The sequence below is a fragment of the Panthera onca genome, chromosome C1 (genome assembly GCF_046562875.1).
Source record: "Panthera onca isolate mPanOnc1 chromosome C1, mPanOnc1 haplotype 2, whole genome shotgun sequence".
NCBI classification, from domain to species: Eukaryota; Metazoa; Chordata; class Mammalia; order Carnivora; family Felidae; genus Panthera; species Panthera onca.
In genome coordinates, this window is record NC_138346.1 from 60,142,117 (window position 1) to 60,164,170 (window position 22,054).

The 22,054-nt window shown below is 37.2% G+C and overlaps 1 protein-coding gene across 4 annotated transcripts in view; it reads right to left on the bottom strand.

Annotated features, from left to right (window-relative positions):
• Nucleotides 1-22,054, bottom strand: part of MAP3K20 (mitogen-activated protein kinase kinase kinase 20) — a 187,202-nt gene that overhangs the window by 81,520 nt on the left and 83,628 nt on the right. For all 4 annotated transcript variants that reach the window (XM_060621687.3, XM_081796365.1, XM_060621690.3 and 1 more), the window contains exons 3-4: nucleotides 15,683-15,770; nucleotides 987-1,088 (exon numbers count right to left, since the gene is read on the bottom strand). In XM_060621687.3, the coding sequence (XP_060477670.1) occupies nucleotides 987-1,088; nucleotides 15,683-15,770 (190 nt within the window). The remainder of the gene's footprint in view (nucleotides 1-986; nucleotides 1,089-15,682; nucleotides 15,771-22,054) is intronic.

Sequence of the window (22,054 nt, forward strand, 5' to 3'; positions counted from 1 at the left end):
CAGTTATAAATAAAACTCAGAGACCTTCAGTTAGGAAAATGGAAAAGATAAAAATAAACGGAATTTAAATTGCTTTAGAAAGCATTAGTCCATGCAGGAATTTATGAGGGAAAAAGAACTGGGCACCTTGTTTAGGGGTTTTGGGTATTAAAAATATTTCATTTCCAAGGATGACTTCCAAGTTTACATTAAATATAAAATAAAATCTGAATTGCTTTCACATGGCAGGACAAATAAAACTTTTTTTTGAAAGTGGTTACTATTTTTAGCATATTATTATGTACACAAAATGAGTAGAACTAATCCCACAATAAATCACATTTTCTGGATACTAAGTCTGAGTGGAGTCTTGCAGAACAACAGAATTATGATCTTTCCATTTAATGTGTTGATCAAGCAAGCTGGTCAATTACAATGTCACAAAATGTGGCAAAAATGGCTGCCCTGGAGCCACGTATTTTGTTAGGACTTGGTTTTAGGGAAAGAAAGAAAGTAAAGAGAGAAAAAGAATGCAGGAGTGGAAAGGCAGGCTCTTAAAATATCTATACAAAAGGGGGGGGGGGGAGGGAGAGAGGGAGGGAGAGAGAGACACACAAACCAAAACCAAAAATCCTGACTGTTAACTATAGAGAACAAAAAGATGGCTGCTGGGTGGGGGGGGGGGGGGGGGGTGATGGGTGAAACAGGTGAAGAGGATTAAGGAGTGCACTTGTCCTGATGAGCACTGAGTAATGTAGAGAATTGTTGAATCACTATATTGTACACCTGAAGTGAAGGTAACACTGTATGTTAAATAACTATACTTGAATTAAAATACGAAATACAATGAAAATATCTGTACAGAAAGTTGCAGAACTCCTGGTACTTTTAGTCTGAAAAAGAAACATCTAAAGACACAGAAGAACAAATCTTCTGCCTTAAGTCACCACATCAAGATGGGAAAACGTGCCCCACCAATTCTGTGAGAACACAGGAAGCTTTGTTACCTTTGGCTACATCAGTGGCCCAGGTCATAATGTGATCCATGTCCATCTCTTCACTTCTGTTACTATTAATGTAATCATAGAGTGATCCCAGAGAAGCATATTCTAGTTTCAAAGGAAAGACAAGCATATAATTAAAATCCAGGTGCATTTCAGAAATAAGACTGTGTACCCATGAAAGGATTTAACAAAGGACATTAAAAGCACATAAGGACCGTTCCATGCTGAGGTTTCTTAACGTTAATACCATCCTGAAAAGAAATTTGTCAAAGACAAGACCACTGACAGAACGAATACTAGAACTTCAACTGAGGCCGAAATCAAACGCCACTTGGATGGAGCTGAGAAACACAAAGAGGTGTCGGAAGAATGGATCTGAAACAAAGGCAGGCGTGTATGTAGGTATTTCTTTTAACAACTGTCATGAGAGAGAGAGAGAGAGAGAGAGAGGAAGATTAAATTCATAAGAGCATCTGTGTGACAAGGTAAACAAATCAATCCCTGTTGCATCAGGATTTAGAAGAGCCCTCAAAATTTAAGCACACACACAAAAATCTTTGAGATATAAAAATGGCTTTGAGATATAAATTACCTACCATGAAGTTCGCCTGCTGTATGTGTACAATTGGGTGATTTTCGGTAAATTGACAGAGCTGGGCAACCACCACCCAATCCAATTTTAGAACCTTTCCACCATTCCAAGGGGTTCCCTTGTGCCCCTTTGCAGTTAAGCTCCGCTCTCAGCCCCAGCCCTACATACGGTCTGATTTCTTGCTCTACAAATGTACCCTTTCTGCACATTTCATATAAATGGAACCATACAACATGTGGCCTTTTGTGTCTGACTTTTTTCTCTTAACGTGATTCCGAGGCTCATTCATGCTGTACTCTATTCCTTTTTATTGCTGAATAATAATAATCCATTGTGTGGATCTACCACAATTATTTTTATTCATTCACCGGTTAATAGATATTTGGGCTATTCCTGATTTTTGGCTATTATGAATAGTGTCCTATCAACATTTGTGTACATGCCTTTGTAAGGAAATATGTTTTCATTTCTCTTGGGTAGATTCCTAGAAGAGGAATTGCTGGGGTATATAGTAAGTTTATGTTCAACTTTTTAAGAAACTATCAAACTGCTTTCTAAAGAGGCTGTATCATTTTATACTCCCACTAGCACTCTATGAGGGTTTCAGTTTCTCCACATCCTTGTCAACACTTGGTATTGTCTGTGTTTTTAATTATAGCCATTTTAGTATATAATTCCAGTGGCATCTCATATTGTTAACTGCATCTTCCTAGTGACTAATAAAGTTGAACATCTTTTCATGTGCCTATTAGCCCCTAGTATATGTTCTTAGGCAAAATGTCTATTTGAATAGTTTTCCCGCTTTAAAATTAGGTTTATTAATATTGAATTTTAGGAGTCCCTTGTTTATTCTGGAAGCAAGTCCTTTATCAGATTTATGATTTTAAACATCTTCTCCGAGTCTGTAACTTGTCTTTTCATTCCCTTAACAGCATCTTTCAAAGACCAAAAATTCTTAATTTTGATGAAGTCAAATATATCATTTTTCTCTTTTATGGATTGTGCTTTTGGTGTCATATCTCAGAACTCTGCCTAACCCAAAAGTATATAGATTTTCTCCTGTTTTTCTTCTGAGAGTTCTACAGTTTTAGCTCTTCCACTTAGGTCTATGACCCATTTTGGGTTCATTTTTGTGTGTGGTTTAAGGGGAGGATTTAAGATAATTTTTTTTGCATGTGGACTTCTAACTGTCCTGGCACAATTTGTTGAAAAGACTACCTTTAATTTTTTTTTTTTATGTTTGTTTATTTTTAAAGGAGAGAGATACAGAGCGTGAGCAGGGAGGGGCAGAGAGAGAGAGGGGGAGACACAGAATCCAAAGCAGGCTCCAGGCTCTGAGCTGTCAGCAGAGTCCAACGTGGGGCTCGAACTCACAAACCGCAAGATCATGACCTGAGGTGAAGTCAGACGCTTAACCGACTGAGCCACCCAGGCGTCCTGAAGAGACTATCTTTCACCCATTGTCTTGGCACCTTTGTTGAAAATAAATTAACAATCAATGTAGGATTTTTTCCCCTAAATTCTTAATTTTGTTACATTGGCTATATGCCTATCCTTGTGCTGATACTACACCTATTCTTGTGCTATATTGCTGATTACTACAGACTTATAGTAAGTATTGATATGGCATAGTCTAAGTCTTCAACCTTAGTTCTTTAAAAATCTAGGTCTTTTGCATTTCTTATGTGAATTTTAGAATCACCTTGTAATGTCTTATTTAAAAAAATTTGCTGGGATTTAGATATGAATCATTTTTGAATTCATAAAATCAATTTGGGGGGCACGTGGGTGGCTCAGTTGGTTAAGTGTCCAACTTTGGGTTCAGCTCATAATCTCACAGTTCTTGAGTTCTAGCCAGGCTCTGGGCTGACAGCTCAGAGCCTGGAGCCTGCTTCAGATTCTGTGTCTCCCTCTCTCTCTGCCCCTCCCCTGCTCACGCTCTCTCTCTCAAAAATTAATAAACATTAAAAAATTTTTTTAATAATAAATCAATTTGGGGGAGAATTGCCATCTTTACAATAATGAGTCTTCCAAACTATGAACATGTAATATTTCTTCTCCATATTATTTAGATCTATAGTTTCTCTCAGCAATATTTTATACTTTTCATGGTAAAAATCTTATACTTCTTTACTAAATTTATCCTCAACTATTTTATTCTTTTTGATACTGTGAATGAAATTATTTCTTTTTTCTTTTTAAGATTTTGTTTTTAAGCAATCTCTACACCCAACGCAGGGGTCAAACTTACAACCCCAAGATCAAGAGTTGTATGCTCTAACCAACTAAGCCAGCCAGGCACCCTGAATTAAATTGTTTCTTAATTTCATTTTTAGACTGTTCATTCTCGATATATAGAAATACAACTGATTTTTGTATATTAATCTTGGATCCTTGTGACCTTGCTTATGAGCTTTGGTAGATTTTGTGGATTCCTTGGGATTTTCTACACACAGGATCATGTCATATGAGACACTTTTACTTCTTCCTTTCCAGTATAGACTCCTTTTATTTTTCTTATCTAATTGTACTGGCTAGAACCTCCAGTATAATGCTGAATAGATGTGGCAAAAGTGGAACCTCACTACCCTGTCCCCAGTCTTAGGAGAAGAGCATTCAATTTCACCATTAAGCATGACATTAACTGTGGGTTTTATAGATGCTGTTTATCAGGTTGAGAAGATTCCCTTCTGTTACTGGTCTATTGAGATTTCTTACACTAAATGGGTGTTGTAGTGTGGGTGCCAAAGGGTTTTGTCTTTTTATTCTATTATCTATTATAGTGCCTTACATTAATTGATTTCAGATGTTAAACCAACTGTGCATTAATTACATTAATTGATTTCACATGTTAAACCAACTGTGCATTTTGGGGATAAATTCCATTTGGTATATAATGGTATATAATTCTTTTTACAGGTGGCTGGATTCAGTTTGCTAATACAGATCTTCCTTGACTTACAATGGGGTTACATCTCAATAAGCCCATCATAAACTGAAAATATGGTTAAGCTGAAAATGCATTTAGTACACCTAACCTACCAAACATCAATGCTTAGCCTAGCTCACCTTAAACATGCTCAGAACACTTAGATTACCCTATAGCTGGGCAAAATTATCTAACACAGAGCCTATTTTATAATAAAGAGTTGAATATCTCATGTAATTTATTGAATGCTGTACTGAAAGTGAAATGCAGAATGGCTCTATGGGCAAAGAATGCTTGTAGGTGTAGTGGTTGTTCACCCTTGTGATCGTGTATCTGAGCTCTGGTTCACTGCCACTGTTGCCCAGCATCACAACCGAGTACCGTACCACATACCACTGGGTCAAGAAAAGATCAAAATTCAAAATGTGAAGTACTGTTTCTGCTGAATGCATATTGCTTTTGTACCACTGTAAAGTCAAAAAATTGTAACTTGGACCATTGTAAGTTGGGGACCTTCTGTACGCAGTTAAGAATTTTTGCATCTATGTCCATGAGGGATATTGACCTATAGTTTTCTTATTGTGTTTTTGTCTGGCTTTGGTAGTGGGATAATACTGGCATTACGGAATGAGTTAGTAAGTGTTCCTTCTTCCTCTATTTTCTGAAACAGTATGGGAAGGATTGTTGTTATTTTTTATATAAACATTTGGTAGAATCCACCATTGAAATCATCTGGGTTTGGGCTTTTCCTTATGGAAACATTTTAAATTACTAATTCTAATTTCTTTGTTATAGGTCTGTTTAGATTTTCTGTTTCCTCTTGAGTCCATTTTGATAACTTGCATCTTTATAGGAATTTGTTTATTGTATCTAAATTACCAAATTTGTTGACATAAAGTTGGTCAACTTCAAGTTTCTGTCCAGGCCATAGTACTATCCTCTCCTTCATTTCTGATTTTGCTAATATGTACATTCTCCCTTTTCTCTTGGTCAATGTAGCTACTGGTTTGTCAGTTTCACTGATCTTTTCAAAGACCAAATTTGTAGTTTCATTGATTCTCCTCTATTATTTTTCTGTTTTCTGTTTTATCATGTTCTGCTCTCATCTTTATTACTTCCTTTCTTTGGCTTATTTTGGGTTTACTTGGTTCTTTTTTGTGGTTTCTTAAGATTGAAGTTTAGATGATCAATTTTGGGCTTTTTTTGACTTAGGTGTTTAAAGCTATAAATTTCCCTCTAAGTATTACTTTACCTGCCTCATACGATTTTGTTATGTGCATTTTTCATTTACTCTGTCCAAAATATTTTAAAGTCCATTGTGATCTCCTCTTTGACTCACTGAGTATTTAGAAGTGTGTTGTTTAGGGGCGCCTGGGTGGCTCAGTCGGTTAAGCATCCGACTTTGGCTCAGGTCACGATCTCGCGGTTCGTGAATTCAAGCCCCGCGTCGGGCTCTGGGCTGATGAGCCTGCTTCCGATTCTGTGTCTCCCTCTCTCTCTGCCCCTCCCCTGTTCATGCTCTGTCTCTCTCTGTCCCAAAAATAAATAAACGTTAAACAAAAAAATTAAAAAAAAAAAAGTGTGTTGTTTAATTTCCAAATATTTGGGGGTTTTTCAGATTTCTTTCTTGTGTTGATTTCTAACTTAATTCTATTGTAGTGGAGAACATAAATTGCATTATTACAATCCTTTTAGATGTATCGAGATTTACTTCATAGCCTCACTTATGCTGTATCCTGGAGAATGTCCATGTGTACTTAAAAAGAATGTGTATTTTTTGTTAAGTGGTGTGTTCTATGTATGGTGACTTAGATAGAATTGATTGAGAGTGTTTGTCAAGTCTTCTAGATCCTTGCTATTTTCCGTCTAGCTGTCCTATAAATTATTGAGAGTAGGGTAGTGAAGTCAAATATTGTTGAATTGCCTATTTATCCTTTACATTTTGTCAGTTTTTGCTTCTTGTACTTTGTGGACCTGTTGTTAGGTGTGTATACATTTCAGGTGCTCTATCTTTCTAATGGGATGATCATTATGAAATGACCCTATTCATCTCTATTTCTTCTCTTAAGTCTATTTTGTCTGAAATTAATGTAGTTACTCCAATTCTCTCATGGTTAGTGTTTGCATGATAGGTCTTTTTCCATCCATTTACTTTCAACGTTTCTGTGTCTTTGAATCTAAAATGTGTCTCTTGTAGAGGTGCCTGAGTGGCTCAGTCAGTTAAACATCCAGCTCTCGATTTTGGCACAGGTTGTGATCTCATGGTCATGAGATCAAGCCCTGCATTGGGACCCACGCTGAGTGCAGAGCCTGCTTGGGATTTTCTCCCTCTCTATCTGCACCAACCCCTGCTCACGCTTTCTCTCTCTTTCAAATAAACATTAAAAAATAAAATAAAATGTGTCTCTTATAGACAGCATATTGTTGGATCTTGTTCTTTTAAATCCAGTCTGACAATCTCTGTCTTTTGCCTAGAAAGTTTAGACCATTCACACTTAATGTAATTATTGATACGGCTGGATTTGATTTTGCCATATTGTTTTTTACATGTCTCCCATCCTTCTCAGTCATCTTCTCTTCCTTTACTGCCCTCTTCTATGTTAATATTTTTTATTTATAATTTAATTCCTCAGTTGATTTTTTTTCCTATATTTCACGAGTGGACTTTCTTCATGGTAGCTAAAGGGAATATAAAATACATCTTAATTTAGCACAATCTATTTCAACACTAAATTCTAGTAAAATAAACTGTTCTCTAATACAGCTCTATTCCCTCCCTCGTTTTTATGCTATTACTGTAAAATATATCTATATTTTTTAAGTAAGCAAAACAGCAAAAAAATAATTTTTTAATTATTGCTTCATGCAACTTTATGTTTTTAAGGATGTTACAAGAAGAAATAAGGACAAATACATACATGGAGTGTTTTAGAGTAACCCACATATTTATCATTTCCAGTGCCCTTTATTTCTCCTTGAATTACTATCTGTTGTCATTTTCTTTTAGCTTGAAGGACTTCTTTTAGTATTTCTTGTACAGCAGAACTAATAACAAATTCTCTCATCCTTTATTCAAGCATATCTTTGCTTTGTTTTCATTTTTATTTTTTATTTATTTTTTTAAATGTTTATTTATTTTTGAGATAGAGACAGTGTGAGCAGGGGAGGGGCAGAGAGAGAGGAAGACACAGAAGCAGAAGTAGGCTCCAGGCTCTGAGCTGTTAGCACAGAGCCTGATGTGAGGTTCAAACTCACGAACCGTGAGATCATGAACTGAGCCAAAGTCGGACACTCAACTGACTGAGCCACCCAGGTGCCCCATCTTTGTTTTCATTTTTAAAGGATGGATATAATTTTTTCTTTCAGCATTTTATTTATTTATTTTTAACGTTTATTTATTTCTGAGACAGAGAGAGACAGAGCATGAGACAGAGAGAGGAAGACACAGAATCTGAAACAGGCTCCAGGCTCTGAGCTGTCAGCACAGAGCCCGACGCGGGGCTTGAACTCACGGACCGCGAGATCATGACCTGAGCTGAAGTCGGCCGCTTAACCGACTGAGCCACCCAGGTGCCCCTTTTCTTTCAGCATTTTAAATGTCTACTGTTTCTGACCTTTATTGTTGTAGATGAGAAGTTGCCATTAATCTTATTGTTATTGCCTTAGAGGTGAGAAGTTGTTTTTATTTACTACTTCCAAGGGTTTCACTTTGTCTTTAACAATCTAGTTTGTGTCTAGGTATGGGTTCTTTTGAATCTATCCTACTTAGAGTTCATTGAGCTTCTCCAGTACATAGATGAATGCGTTTTATCAAATTCAGTTTTTCTGGCCATTATTTCTTCAACTATTTTTCTGTTTTTTTCCATTTTCTACTCCTCTTCTCTTTCTGCTACTATTAGACATTAGTACACCTGATGTCGTCCATAGGTCTCTGAGGTTCTGTTCATCCTTACACACATTTTTTCTCTTTTTCACACTGGACAGTTTCTATTGGCCCAGTTTTAAGTTCACTGATTTTTTTTCTTTGCTATCTCAAATGTGCTATTCAGTCACTCTACATTATTTTTCATTTTAATTATGGTCCTTTTCAATCCAGACTTTCCATGGGGTCCTATTAAAAAAAATTCTATTTACTTAATGAGATTCTGTTGTTTGATTCACTGTTTTAATCTTAATTCTTTAAATAGTTTCCTTTAGTTCTCTGAACATACTGATCCTTTGAAATCTTTGTATGTTAAATCCGAAATCTTAGGATACTTAGAAACTACTTCCATTCATGGCCTTTCTTCCTGAATATAGATCAAATATTTCTGTCTCTTTATAAGTCTAGTTACTTTTCTTAAAATTTGGACAGTTTAGATGATGTAGTGGAGCAACTCTGGATTCTGACTTCCCCCTTAAAAGTTGTTATTGATGTTTTTGTTTGTTTATTAACTTGCTTGGGTTAAATTTATGATATCTTTCTTTCCTACAGTATGCCCTCTGGTGATGTCTATGCTTATTTGTTGGTTTTGTTTTGTTTTGTTTTGTTTTTATCTTGTTTTTATTTCTAAGTTTGGCCTTTTACAGGGATTGTCATATATCTCCACAGGTTAATGATCAGACAATGGTTATACAGAAATTACGCTTAAATACCTTGGGCTGATGGATCTGTATGTAAGCAGGAGGACATTCAAAATTCACTGTAGCTTTTACTGTACACCAGACCTTTTTTGTCTCTGCTTTGTATTTTCATAGGCTCAGAGCCCATTAGGAGTATGTGTATAGCGTGGGCCCTCCCCAGTCTCTTTTCTGCATATGTATGGCCTCACTCAGGAATATATTTGCTCCAATCACAACCTTCTATTCAGGCTAGTAGGGCTGTGGGCCCTCCCTGTTCATGTGCCACCAGGACCATCACTGACAATGCTGCTGGGATGGAGGCATTACCCATGTTCCAATCTAGTGAGCACACTTCTACCGTGGCAAAAAAAAGCTGCCAATCCTCATGGCCGGCCCTTTGTGTGCCCTTTGTGCTGGTGTGGGGGTGGGATAAGAAGAACAAGAACAACTGTAGGCTAGAGTACTACTGATTCCCACTATTATTGTCCCAAATTCAGCAATTTTTCAAATATAAACACTTCTGAGATTGTTGTCAATTTGGTCAATTTCCAGAGCGCCAAAAATTTTGTCCAGATTCACAGATGCTTTTGGGGAGAGGATTTGCTAACTTCCTAATTCATTTGTAGCTAGCAGTCTCTCCCAGAAAATTCCACTTTATGTTAAAGGCCAATTTGGAGAAAGGCTGGGCCTTATTTTGGGAGGCTGAGAATTATCCCATTCCAACTTTAATGATTTATAATAAGTATCAATATCATAATGATAGCGTCTAGAATATCAACAAATGGCTTTTTAAAATTTGTGAAGATATAAGGTAGGAACAATACTTTGAAACTAAAGTTAACTCATACAAGTAAATATATGTTATCATAAGAAATTATTCCTTGGGGCACCTGGGTGGCTCAGTCAGTTAAGCATCCGACTTTGGCTCAGGTCATGATCTCGTGGTTCCCAAGTTTGAGCCCCACGTTGGGCTCTGTGCTGACAGTTCAGAGCCTGGAGCCTGCTTTGGATTCTGTGTCTCTCTCTCTGTCCCTCCCCCCCTTGTGTGCTTGTGCGCATTCACTTGCGTGCGTGCTCTCTCTCTCTCTCAAAAATAAACATTAAAAAAAAAGCCGTTAAAAAAATATATGTATTTGTCATCTTCCTGTTTCTGAAACACAGCTCCAAAAACCCATGGAATTTTCTAAGCAATAAGAGTAATGGGAGTATCTGTTGTTATATTTGGTCTTTGTCCTTGGTTCCTCAAATAGCTCCAGAGCCATCCAGGTAAAAAGAGTGTCTTGTTATGCATAACAAACCCCTTTTCACCATATCTGAGTTTATGTTAATGAAGTGACTTTTGGAAAGCCCCTAAGGATAAAGGCTATTTGCCAGGAGAACCAACCAAGAGACTAGAATCCACCCCTCCCCTCTCCCCCAGTACACATGTACCTCTGCAGAGGGGACAGGGCTGGAGGTTGAACATCCCCAATGCCAGTGCTTTAATCAACCATGCCTGTGTAATAAAACTTATATAAAAATCCAAAAAGATGGGGTTGAGAGAGCTTCCAGATGGGTGGAGAGGAACATATCCACATTCTGGGAAGACTCACCCCAAACTCCAAAGGGACAGAAACTCCTGTACTCAGAACCCTTCTGGACTTCACTCTATGTATCTCTTCATCCGACTTTTCATTTTTACCCTTTAATATCCTTTGTAATAAATCAGTAATCTAGTAAGTAAACTGTTTTTTCCTGAGTTCCAGTATTTAATCAAATCCAAGGAGGGCATAGTAGGAACCTCCTATTTATAGCCAGAGGTCAGAAGTACAGGTGACAACCTGAATTTGAAAGTGGCATCTGTTGTGGAGGGAAGGCACTCTTGTGGGATTGACCCTAACCTGTGGTATCTGATGCTATCTCCAGGTAGATCATGTTAGAATGGAGTTAAAGTGTGGAATACCCAGCTGGTGACGCAGAATCACCTGCTGTGAAGTATAGTAACTGGGAGTGGAGGGGACATACAGCAAGGCATTTTCATCTCCAATGGGATGTACGCTGAAAACCAGGCTAAGATACTTGAAAAATGGATTCAGATAATGAAACAAACATGGATGTAGAAGATACATAATTGAAATTGTTTCATGAATGTGAGGGTGCAAGAAAGGCAGCACTATTAATCTTATTTCATATAAAATGTGATCTTTAAATATGTGGGTAAGAAGATATAATTCTTTCATCCTTTTGGTCTTCTCTTTAGAAATTAAGGGTGGGGCGCCTGGGTGGCTCAGTCGGTTAAGCGTCTGACTTCAGCTCAGGTCACGATCTCGCGGTCTGTGAGTTCGAGCCCCACGTCGGGCTCTGGGCTGATGGCTCAGAGCCTGGAGCCTGCTTCTGATTCTGTGTCTCCCTCTCTCTCTACCCCTCCCCCGTTCATGCTCTGTATCTCTCTGTCTCAAAAATAAATTAAAAAAAAAAAAAAAAAAAAAGAAATTAAGGGCTCGCCAATACACATGTGATTATAAACCACTTCACTTCTCCCTAGAACACAGTTTATTAGACTTTGGTATAAAGTATTTGTTTTAATTCTTTTTAAAAAAAAGATCATTAAGAACCATATTAAGCAAACATCTCCTTTTTATTTATTTTTTATTTTTTTCTTTTTTTAATTTGAGAGAGTGCACGCATGCAAGCAGGGGAGAGGGGCAAAGGCAAAGAGAGAGAGAATCTCAAGCAGTCTCCACGCTCAGTGTGGAGCCTAATGTGGGGCTTGATCCCACGATTCTGGGATCATGACCTGAGCAGAAACCAAGAGTCAGCCATTTAACCAACTAAGGCACCCAAGAGCTCCTCCTTTTGATTTCTAAGGTAATTTTTCCATTTTAGTTTTAATGGCAATGATAGCTAGTTCTGAAAAATGTAAACATATAGTCAGTCTTGTTAAAACAAACACCATTACCTCAAATCTCTTTGTAATAAAATATTACCAAAACCAAGCTTAGTTTGGATTATAATAGAACAAACGAATTTAGGTAAATGTCTGGAATTTGTTATAACAAAACATGACATTTGTTTCTAATTGGCTAATGAGAAAAGACCAACACAATATCAAAGCATGCAAATTAGATGTGTCTGTGCCTAAAATAAATCAAGTTCAAGTTCAAGGAAGTGAGATCAGGCACTAACAAATTAATATGTTTTCCATGGTTGAGTTTAATGAGAATTTGGGCCTGTTGAAGAATCATGTAGAACTAGTATCCTCCTCTCTCCTCTCTTCGAGTAGTAGAAGAAGTCATGTAGAATCGGTAACAAACTTAAGAGGTGACAGCAGCTCTAGACACAAAGATTTAATTCCCTAGGCCTCTGAAACCCTCAACCACCTTCCCCTGAAGTCCTGGGACCCAGTCTGCCTCCAGGTACTTTGTGCAGCTTCCTCTCCAATGTGGCTACAAAAGAACTACATGACCTAGTATCTAACAATCCCACCTTCCTCCCCAGGGGTTATCTCACCATTACACTCTGAATCATCAAGTATGTGTGTAAACACCTATCAAGAAAACAAAAATAAAAGAATGGGAGTAGTACAGAATTAAGAGGTTTCCAAAGATCAAAGAAAAGGTGACCCATTACTGTATCTTTTCTTTTGACTTTGTAGTCTGAGTTTTAGTCACTCCATTTCTTTGTAGGTCTGGGGGAAAGAGGCCCACTTCCCCTCCAAGAGAAATAAAGTGGCAGTTGCCTCTAGAATTCTTCCTCGCGTCCCCCTATAAGCAGGTTTTTTAAGTCTGTGATGAAAAGTTTCAGGACACACACACACACACACACACACACACACACACACACACACACACTCCCACCAAGAAATCATCTATTCTAGTCCCTTCATTCACATGGGAGAAAACTGAGACATAGATCATCAGAGATCCATCAATGCAGCTTTGGCAGAATCATGACAAGACCTCACATTTCCCAATTCCAATACCAGTGTCCATTCTATTCCAACACTCTGACAAATCATTCTTTCAAGTCCTCTGTATGAGTGACAACAGCTGCTTGCTGCAACAACCTTTTCTGTTAACAAACTCAAGTGGAATGGATTCAAGTTTCCCCTCTCAGAACCCCAACATCTGAGAAATCTGACAGAGTTCAAAAGAGGGGGAGCCAGCTAAGCTGGATGATCAAGGTCTATGTGCCTGTTTGTCTCTCTGTTCTCTCTTCACCTCCCCATATTAAGACTTATTTGTGCTCATTTCAAGAGGCAGAATAGTTGTTATCATCCCCAACCCATTTGATCTCCCCAACTAGGCTCAGTTGGCAAATAGCCTGCTACCCACGCACAGAACATGGCTTGATCTTTAAGCTACAGGTCATTTGAGAAGTTCACATTTATTTGGTGGATACTTGTAAACAATTAAAATTAGTATTTCTAGAAACAAAAATAATCTTATCAAATTAATACACTTTAAAACACCAAAACTTGGCTAAGAAGTGTCTTTAATAATCAACCTCACAGGTCAATAAAAGAGCCACAAATGCACAATTTACTATTACCTGACAATTGTGAAATTTGTGTGGTTTTAAAGAAATGTTTAATGTTAACAGTTGCTTATTACTGGCTCTACAGAGAAACAGACATGGATCTAAAAAGAGCTAATCAATTATAACCAAAGATGTGGGGCAGGTCTAGGTATGAGCACGGAATGCTAGAGGGGTGCATGAAATAAAGGACCAGCTAGTCCATTAAAAAAAAAAAAAAACTAAATAAAATCAAACTTACTCATCCAACTCCTTGGATCCTTTCTTCCTCTTTTGGATGAGAAGACCCAAGGTGAGTATGCTGGCTAACAATGAATGTGTTTCACATCCTCCTTGGGACTCAGAATAAACTCTTGGAAAAAGGAATTCACACCATGACTCAAGTCCCTTTTTCTATTCCTCATCCTCACCTCGAGAAGCTACAAAACTTCATAAATAGTCCACTGAGTTCATTAAAGCTAATGTCTTCCACTCAAAAGTATTAAACGTCAAGGGTACAAGACAAGAAGCACAGTATCTAATCTATCTCTAATCTAATAGTATCTAATAGTACAGTATTAGCATAGTATCTAATCTAATCTCTTTGGAGTGCCATGCTTTCATCTGCTAGGTAAGAATAATTTAAGTCACAAACGAGGAACAGAAAACTGGATTCAGATTTTAAAGGTAAACCCAACTAGTTAAAAGTAAATACGATGGACTAGGGAGCGGGGAGCAATATGGTACCTGGGACAGGACAAGGTTTAACTTTAGTCAGAAATATGACGTAAGTTAAATGTGGTTTACACCCTAACACTGTAACTCATTCTTGGGTATGCAGGTTAATAGGAAAGAGCAGAAACTGCCATATTACCCCATTTTAGGCATAGACCTAAATACATATAGCTAAATAGGGATAAAATTCCCTCCATGTAAGAACTTAGGTAAAAATGCTATTTATCAGAGTAAGAGCCTGTTAAACTGCTTGCTACTCAAAGACAGAAGTTACAGAACCATATCCCTTGGATGGGAAGAACTGGTGCCCTGAGGCGTCTAGAGCCCAGGCTGCCTTTAAGAAGAGGCGCTTCTGTAGAAGGTCAATCTGAGAAATTTAGTGGATCTACCACTAGCTGGATGACCTTGGGAAAGGTACTTAAGTTAGAGTTTTAGTTTCTTACTTATGAAATAGAAATTACTTTACCTATCTTATGGGATTATTGTAAGTGTTAGATGAGAGCGTTTATAAGAAAGTACTGAATCCAAACCTTTTTATTGAGGGTTATTTTGGTTATTACTTTCTGTAAAGAAAATTATAGGTGTTACCACTATAGCAGAAGAAGACAGGGTTAATCTTTTAAGGTTTCTTGTTGGTTTTGTTTTAATCAAAGAACAGCCATGATAAATAACGTGACCAAAGTCATTTATTATAAAATTGAATGTTATACTTATTATAGACCTAAAGCTGCTTATTGGATTGTGCAAATATGAGCACAAAGTATTAAAAACATGGGTCTTTGTTTTTATATGGCAACATTTTCTGTGTGCTCCTTTCTGGAAAGGGTATTCCCATCAGTTATAAACTGCTGCTCCAAATGTGATAATTTAGATCAAGGTCATTACCAACCCAGATGACCAAACCTGAAAAATATTATTCTCACGTCAGAGACCTTGAGGAAAGAATGCTCTAAAGGGATTAAAATACCTTGCAAAGAATTACAACATGAACAGCTCAAGAAATCTTAATTTGTAAAAGGTCACGGAGTTACAAAAAACATTGCTCATTTCAGCTAATTAAATGAAATTTTAGTTAAACGGCACCTTTAAATATTGGTATTGCAGCTGCAAGTGCATTTAAATAGCATTTACGCAGATATAATTAGCACAATTAAACATGGGTAGAAGTGGAAACACCATTCTTAATTATATTGATATAATCAGTTTTATTAATGCTTTATAGCAACAGAAGTGACATCTGACAGTAGCACACAATTCATGACTGAACCTAATATTAAGCATTTTAGCATATTAAGGAATCTAAAGCTAGGTAATTGGGGAAAGAAAAGTCAAATGATTTGTGCCTACCTGTGACGATACCATAGTTGGGAGGTTCAAGAATTACTCCATAAAACTGGATGATGTTTCTGTGACTGAGGACACTGAGTATTTCTGCCTGTACAAAAATCAAATACAAAGTTACATAAAATTTCACCTTTATAAAAGTCTCATAAAATAGGTTTCCTATTCAATTTCCTTTAACATACATTTACAAAGATATATATGTGTGCTCAACAAGTATGGGATGCTGATAGAACTCTGTCTTAGCAGTTGTCTTGAAAGTTTAAGGATTTAAAAAAAGTTTGTTTTAATGTTTATTTTATTTGTGAGAGAGACACAACACACACACACACACACACACACACACACACACACGCAGAGTGTGAGCGGGGGAGGGGCAGAGAAAGAGGGAGACAGAATCTGAAGCAGGCTCCAGGCTCTGAGCTGTCAGCACAGAGCCCGACGCTGGAGCTCGAACCCATGAACCGTGAGATCATGACCTGAGCCTAAGTCGGACGCTTAACCAACTGAGCCACCCAGGTGCCCAAGTTCAAGAATTTCTATTGAAACTTCCTAAAAATGTAAAAAGGAAATGGGGTTGAAGTGGCAACAACAGAACTGCTCCCTAGCAGGCCAGCATGACTGATAGTGGAGGAGGAGGACGAAGTGGCGAAATACCATATTTATTTACAGAAAGCCCTCTTCCTAAGAGCTGAATGGGTGTTTTCTGCATCACGTCTTCTGAGAGACTCAAGACTGAACTTCTATTGGCCGGGTGAAGAATCATGACAAAATTAAGGGAGGATTTCTTAACTACTACTGAAACAGATTCAAGTAATAGCCATTTATATTATCTAATCGTTCAAATGTATTATCGCTCTTTGCTATATGCAGCAAGGTGCTGTAAAGGATGTAAGGGTGGATTCCTGACCATCAGCAGTGATTTGATAGGGAAGCCATACTTTACATTTGAAATGTATTAAATATTAGCAAACTGTACTGCAGAGTGACATCATAAAAAATAAATTTTATTTATTAAACTTAATTTTAATGAAAAAACAGAGCTACTTCTGCTAATGTCTGTAGAAGAACATTTTCTAAATTAACTAAATCACATGGAGTTACCAGTTTTATGGAGATAAAATATTGCTAATCAGGAATTATAATACAGTTAGATATAAAATCACTTAAGTACAAAAACATTTAATATTTTTAAATGAAAAGCATATTATCGGCAGTAAGTAAATAGGAGATTTATAATTCCCCATGCCAGAAAGGGTATCATCAAGAATGTAAGCAATTAATTGGGGCACCTGGGTGGCTCAGTCGATCTGGCTTCAGCTTAGGTCATGATCTCATGGTCTGTGAGTTCGAGCCCCACATCGGGCTCTGTGCTGACAGCTCAGAGCCTAGAGCCTGCTTTGGATTCTGTGTCTCCCTCTCTCTCTCTGCTCCTTCTCTGCTCACAGTCTCACTCTCTCGAAAAACAAACATTAAAAAAATAAAAAAGAATGTAAGCAATTAAGGAAAAATGGACAAGGGTTGGTTAGAAAGAGGACTCCCCTTTGGGAATCTGCACAATGTAAGTTAGTGTTATTTGTTATAAATTTCTGGCATAGGATAAGAATTGAGATTTCATTAAAATCAGAACTTGGCACAAAAGAGAAATTTAAGGGCTGCCATGAGGTGAATATGGAATCAAGAGAAAGGAAAATTATTATCAACTGGTTGAGACACTTATCAAGGTTTCTTTGACAATGTTTTTCTTTCAGTGATACAGGTGCTGAAGGGGGCTATCAAAACATTTCTCTCACACTGAGTGCCTACTGTGTGCAGAGGTTCTGTGTTCATCAAACAACCTGCTTCTCATAGTTTAGTTTTCCAAATAGAAGGAAAATTCATTAATTGGGCAAGATAATTATTCATCTATATGGCAATCCTATTTCTTATTAAGAAACAATAAACGAGGGGCGCCTGGGTGGCTCAGTCAGTTAAGTGTCCAACTTCAGCTCAGGTCATGATCTCATGGTTTGTGAGTTCAAGCCCCGAGTCGGGCTCTGTGTGGACAGCTCAGAGCCTGGAGCCTGCTTCGGATTCTGTGTCTCCCTCTCTCTCTGCCCCTCCCCCTGCTCACACTCTGTTTCTCTCTCTCTCTCTCTCTCTCTCTCTCTCAAAAATAAATAAACATTTTAAAAAAGAAAGAAACAATAAATGAACTTTGTTATTAAACAGAGTTCATGTGAAGTTTGGAAAACATAAGCCCCTTTATGTTTTTTTTTTTTTTAAGTTTATTTATTTATTTTGAGAGAGAGAGCACGTGCACGGGGAGGGGTAGAGATAGAGTGAGAGAGGGAGGGAGAGGGAGGGAGAGGGAGGGAGAGGGAGGGAGAGAGAGGAAGAGAGAGGAAGAGAATCCTAAGCAGGCTCTGTGCTCAGCACAAAGAACCATGTGGGGCCTGATCTCACAGAACTGCGAGATCAAGACCTGAGCTGAAACCAAGAGTCAGACACTCAACCAACTGAACCACCCAGGTGCCTCTAAGCCCCCACTATTTTTAAGGCAGATCAACTCTTTCCAAGTGAAGCATTAGAATTCAATGTGAGTAAAGCATTAACGTTTGGACTAGTATTTGTCAAAATAGGGGAGTGTTTATCCTTTGGTATGTTTTGGTATATTCTTGGGGTATCTAAATTCTGTGACCATCAAAAATGTTTATACCTGGCTAGATCAGTGGGTAAAGCATGTGACTCTTGATCTCGGGGTTGTAAGTAGAGCCTCACATTGAGTGTAGAGCTTACTTAAAAAAATAAAATCTTGGGGCGCCTGGGTGGCTCAGTCGGTTGGGCGGCCGACTTCGGCTCAGGTCATGATCTCGCGGTCTGTGAGTTCGAGCCCCGCGTCGGGCTCTGTGCTGACAGCTCAGAGCCTGGAGCCTGTTTCAGATTCTGTGTCTCCCTCTCTCTGACCCTCCCCTGTTCATGCTCTGTCTCTCCCTGTCTCAAAAATAAAAATAAAACATTAAATAAAATAAAATCTTTACAAAAATGTTTGTATTAAGAAAGAATAAATACAAGAATATTCTAAGGGGTGCCTGGCTGGCTCAGTCATTAAAGCATTTGATTACTGATCTCAAGATCTCTTGATCTCAGGGTCATGAGTTCAAGCTCTATGTTGAGCCTACTTAAAAAAGCTTTAAGAGCCTACTTAAAAAAAAAAGTATATTCTAAATCCATGGATGATCATTTTATAATTCAGCACTACATGGCATTTTCAATAGTCCAGCTAATTTTCAAGTTTACATTTAAGATATTGCCAAGTGATGTCTTGGAAAAATAGAATTTATCAAGTGCTGGTAAGATATGCTAATGTTCAACTAACGACCACCTTGTGTGCCACTATCATGTTCATTTAATTTTTTTTAGTTAAGAAAAACTAAATTCTTGTGGTATAATTAGTAAGTAAAAGACATTTTCACATTATAAGACTTAGGTTCTAATTTAATAAACTAAGAATTTGATTTAACATCATGAAAACAACATACTACTTTAGAGTGCTATACTAGTTCTACGATAATGAATTTATTTATAATCAACACAGACTACATAAATAAGTGGTATTTACAATAAAGGAAGGTCAAGTAATATGAAGTTACCAATTCAAGCAAGTTCCAACAGAAATAACTGCAGGATTAGCCAAATAAAACCTGTGCTGTAGCTGTCAGTATCTGATATCAAGTGGATGTATTCTGTGGATTTGTCTTTACAAGAACCTGCTTGCCAACCCTTCATTGGTGAAACTGTTGTAGTAACAAAAAAACTTCTCCTTAAATTGTTGTTTTCCAGATTTATATTCTGGAATACTCTAGCAAATAGACTGCCCATCAAAATAATGGATTAGTGGTCTAAAACAAGCTCATTGTTATAAATGAAACATAATAACGATGGCTAAAATAATGTTCCATTGTGCCAAAAAATTTATCTTTTTATACTATCAACATCAGCAAAACCCATTTATTTTTCAGTAAATGTAATTGATGAAAATTGTTCACTTTAGCTATACTGATTTTATAGTTTTATTTTTACTTAACTGGAAAATTGGTTTGATTTTATGAGCTGTAAGTATAAGGAGTTCTGGGGTGTCTGGCTGGCTCAGTCAGTAGAGCATGTGACTCTTGACATTGGGGTTTTGAGTCTGAGTCCCATGTTGGGAATAGAGATTACTTAAAAATAAAACCTTTTTTTTTTTTTTAAAGCACAAGTAGTTCTTAGTGTTATTTTATGTATGTTTTTTAAAAATTTTTTAATGTTTATTTATTTTTGAGAGAGAGAGAGTGCATGAACAGGAAAGGGGCAGAGAGAGAGGGAGACACAGAACTCAAAGCAGGCTTCAGGCTCTGAGCTGTCAGCACAGAGCCTGATGTGGGGCTTGAACTCATGATCTGTGAGATCATGACCTGAGCTGAAGTCAGACGCTTAACCGACTGAGCCACCCAGGAACCCCTATTCTGTGTATACTTAAGTTACCCTGAAATAATAATTTTAATCAACGTTGGAAATACAGATGAGCTAATATTTCTACGTACAGAATCTATGTATTTCCCAGTTTGCAAAATGCCATTCTAGGAACTCAAATATGTGTATGCCAAAGCTCACTGCAGCATTACTCAAAATAATCAAAAGGTAGAAGCAACCCAAATACAATCAACTGATGAATAAATAAAACATGATTTATAAATACAATGGAATATTAATTTAACCATAAAAAGGGATTAAGTTCTGATGTATGTTACAACACAGATGAACCTTGAACACATCCTGCTAAGTGAATCTGCCAGACATAAAACAACAAATATCGCATGATCCTGCTTTCATGACCTATCTTGAATTGGAAAATTCAGAGATAAGGAAAGACAATTGGAGGTTACACTAATGTGGGGGAGGAGAGGATGGGGAGTCGCTGTTTAATGTGTAGAGTTTCTGCTTGGATTTAAGAAAAGATTTGGAAACAGACAGTAGTGATGTTTGTACGACACTGTGAATGTAACTAATGCCACTGAACTGTACACTTAAATATGGCTAAAATGGCAAATTTCATGCTATGTATATTTTACCACAATAAAAAAAAAGTTTAAAAAAATTCTAGACTTCCGCGGAGATGATGATATTCTATTTATATGCATATATGTACCCACATACACGTACACACACAGAGTAATCATCTCAAAGTTACACAGTTCAAGGTCTAGATATCCTTAGGTAAAGAAGCAGTTTTCCAGATTAGGATTTAAGGAAGTAAGGAAACTCTGTGACAGACAACAATTTTACCTCTGGCTCAAAGACACTGCATAAAACAAAGAGTCCCAATCTGATACAGAAGTGAGGTAGCCACTGTCTGTCCATAAAAACGTCTTTATGGGAGTACAAAAATGTCCGAACCCATCTGCGCTTACAGTAAGCTACGTGACTGTTACTACTGTTTCCAGCTGGCTGATTTCTTCCTCTACCTCCCCCCTTTCCTCCTTTGCCCCTTCCCTACTTCTTCTTCCTTTATGGGAAGGGTTACAGAGGAGTTGTAGTTTGTTAACAGAGCTGGGGAGGAGGTATTCTGTTAGTTTTAATTTATCTGGCCTTTCTATATCTTTATATGGGGAGATGAGTCAGCCATTAGCTCAGTCTGCCATGGTTTCAGAAGTTGACTAACACACAGGGTCCAAATGGCTGACTCAGAGAGATTAAGAGAAGTAAAGTATCATAATTTAAATTAAATTTAGCTAAATATCATAATTTAAATACATTTAAGGGAATTTAAGTTTTAATTTTCTTCCTTTAAAATACTTTTAACAGTCTTAAAATAACATTTTAAATTAATAGCTTCATCTTCAGAGCAATCCCTTTCCCTTGATTCAAAACGTATTTTTATTTTGACAAAATTGCCTTCTTGAAAAAAATTGAGTTATGATTGACATATAACATTAGTTTCAGATATAAAACATGAAGATTCAATATTTATATGCACTGCAAACTAGTCACAGTAAGTCTAACTAACATCCATCACCAGCACAGTGACAAGTTCTTTTTTCTTGTGATAAGAACTCTTAAGACCTACTCCATTAGCAACTTTCAAATATACAACACAGTATTATTAACTGCAGTCACCATGCTGTATATTATATCCCCATGGCTTATAACTAAAAGTTTTTCAACCTAATCCCAAATTTAAATATGTTTAATATTTGAGAGCTGTCATAAAATCCTTAAAGATTCTGTTTTTAAAGCCTGTTTTACATTTTTTACATTCCACTGATACAGTCTCTATGTATTTATGTGACATATTATTAATAAAAGTGAGTTCGCTTCCTTTTTGAAAGAAAGTAAAGATACTGACACCACTCTATTGAT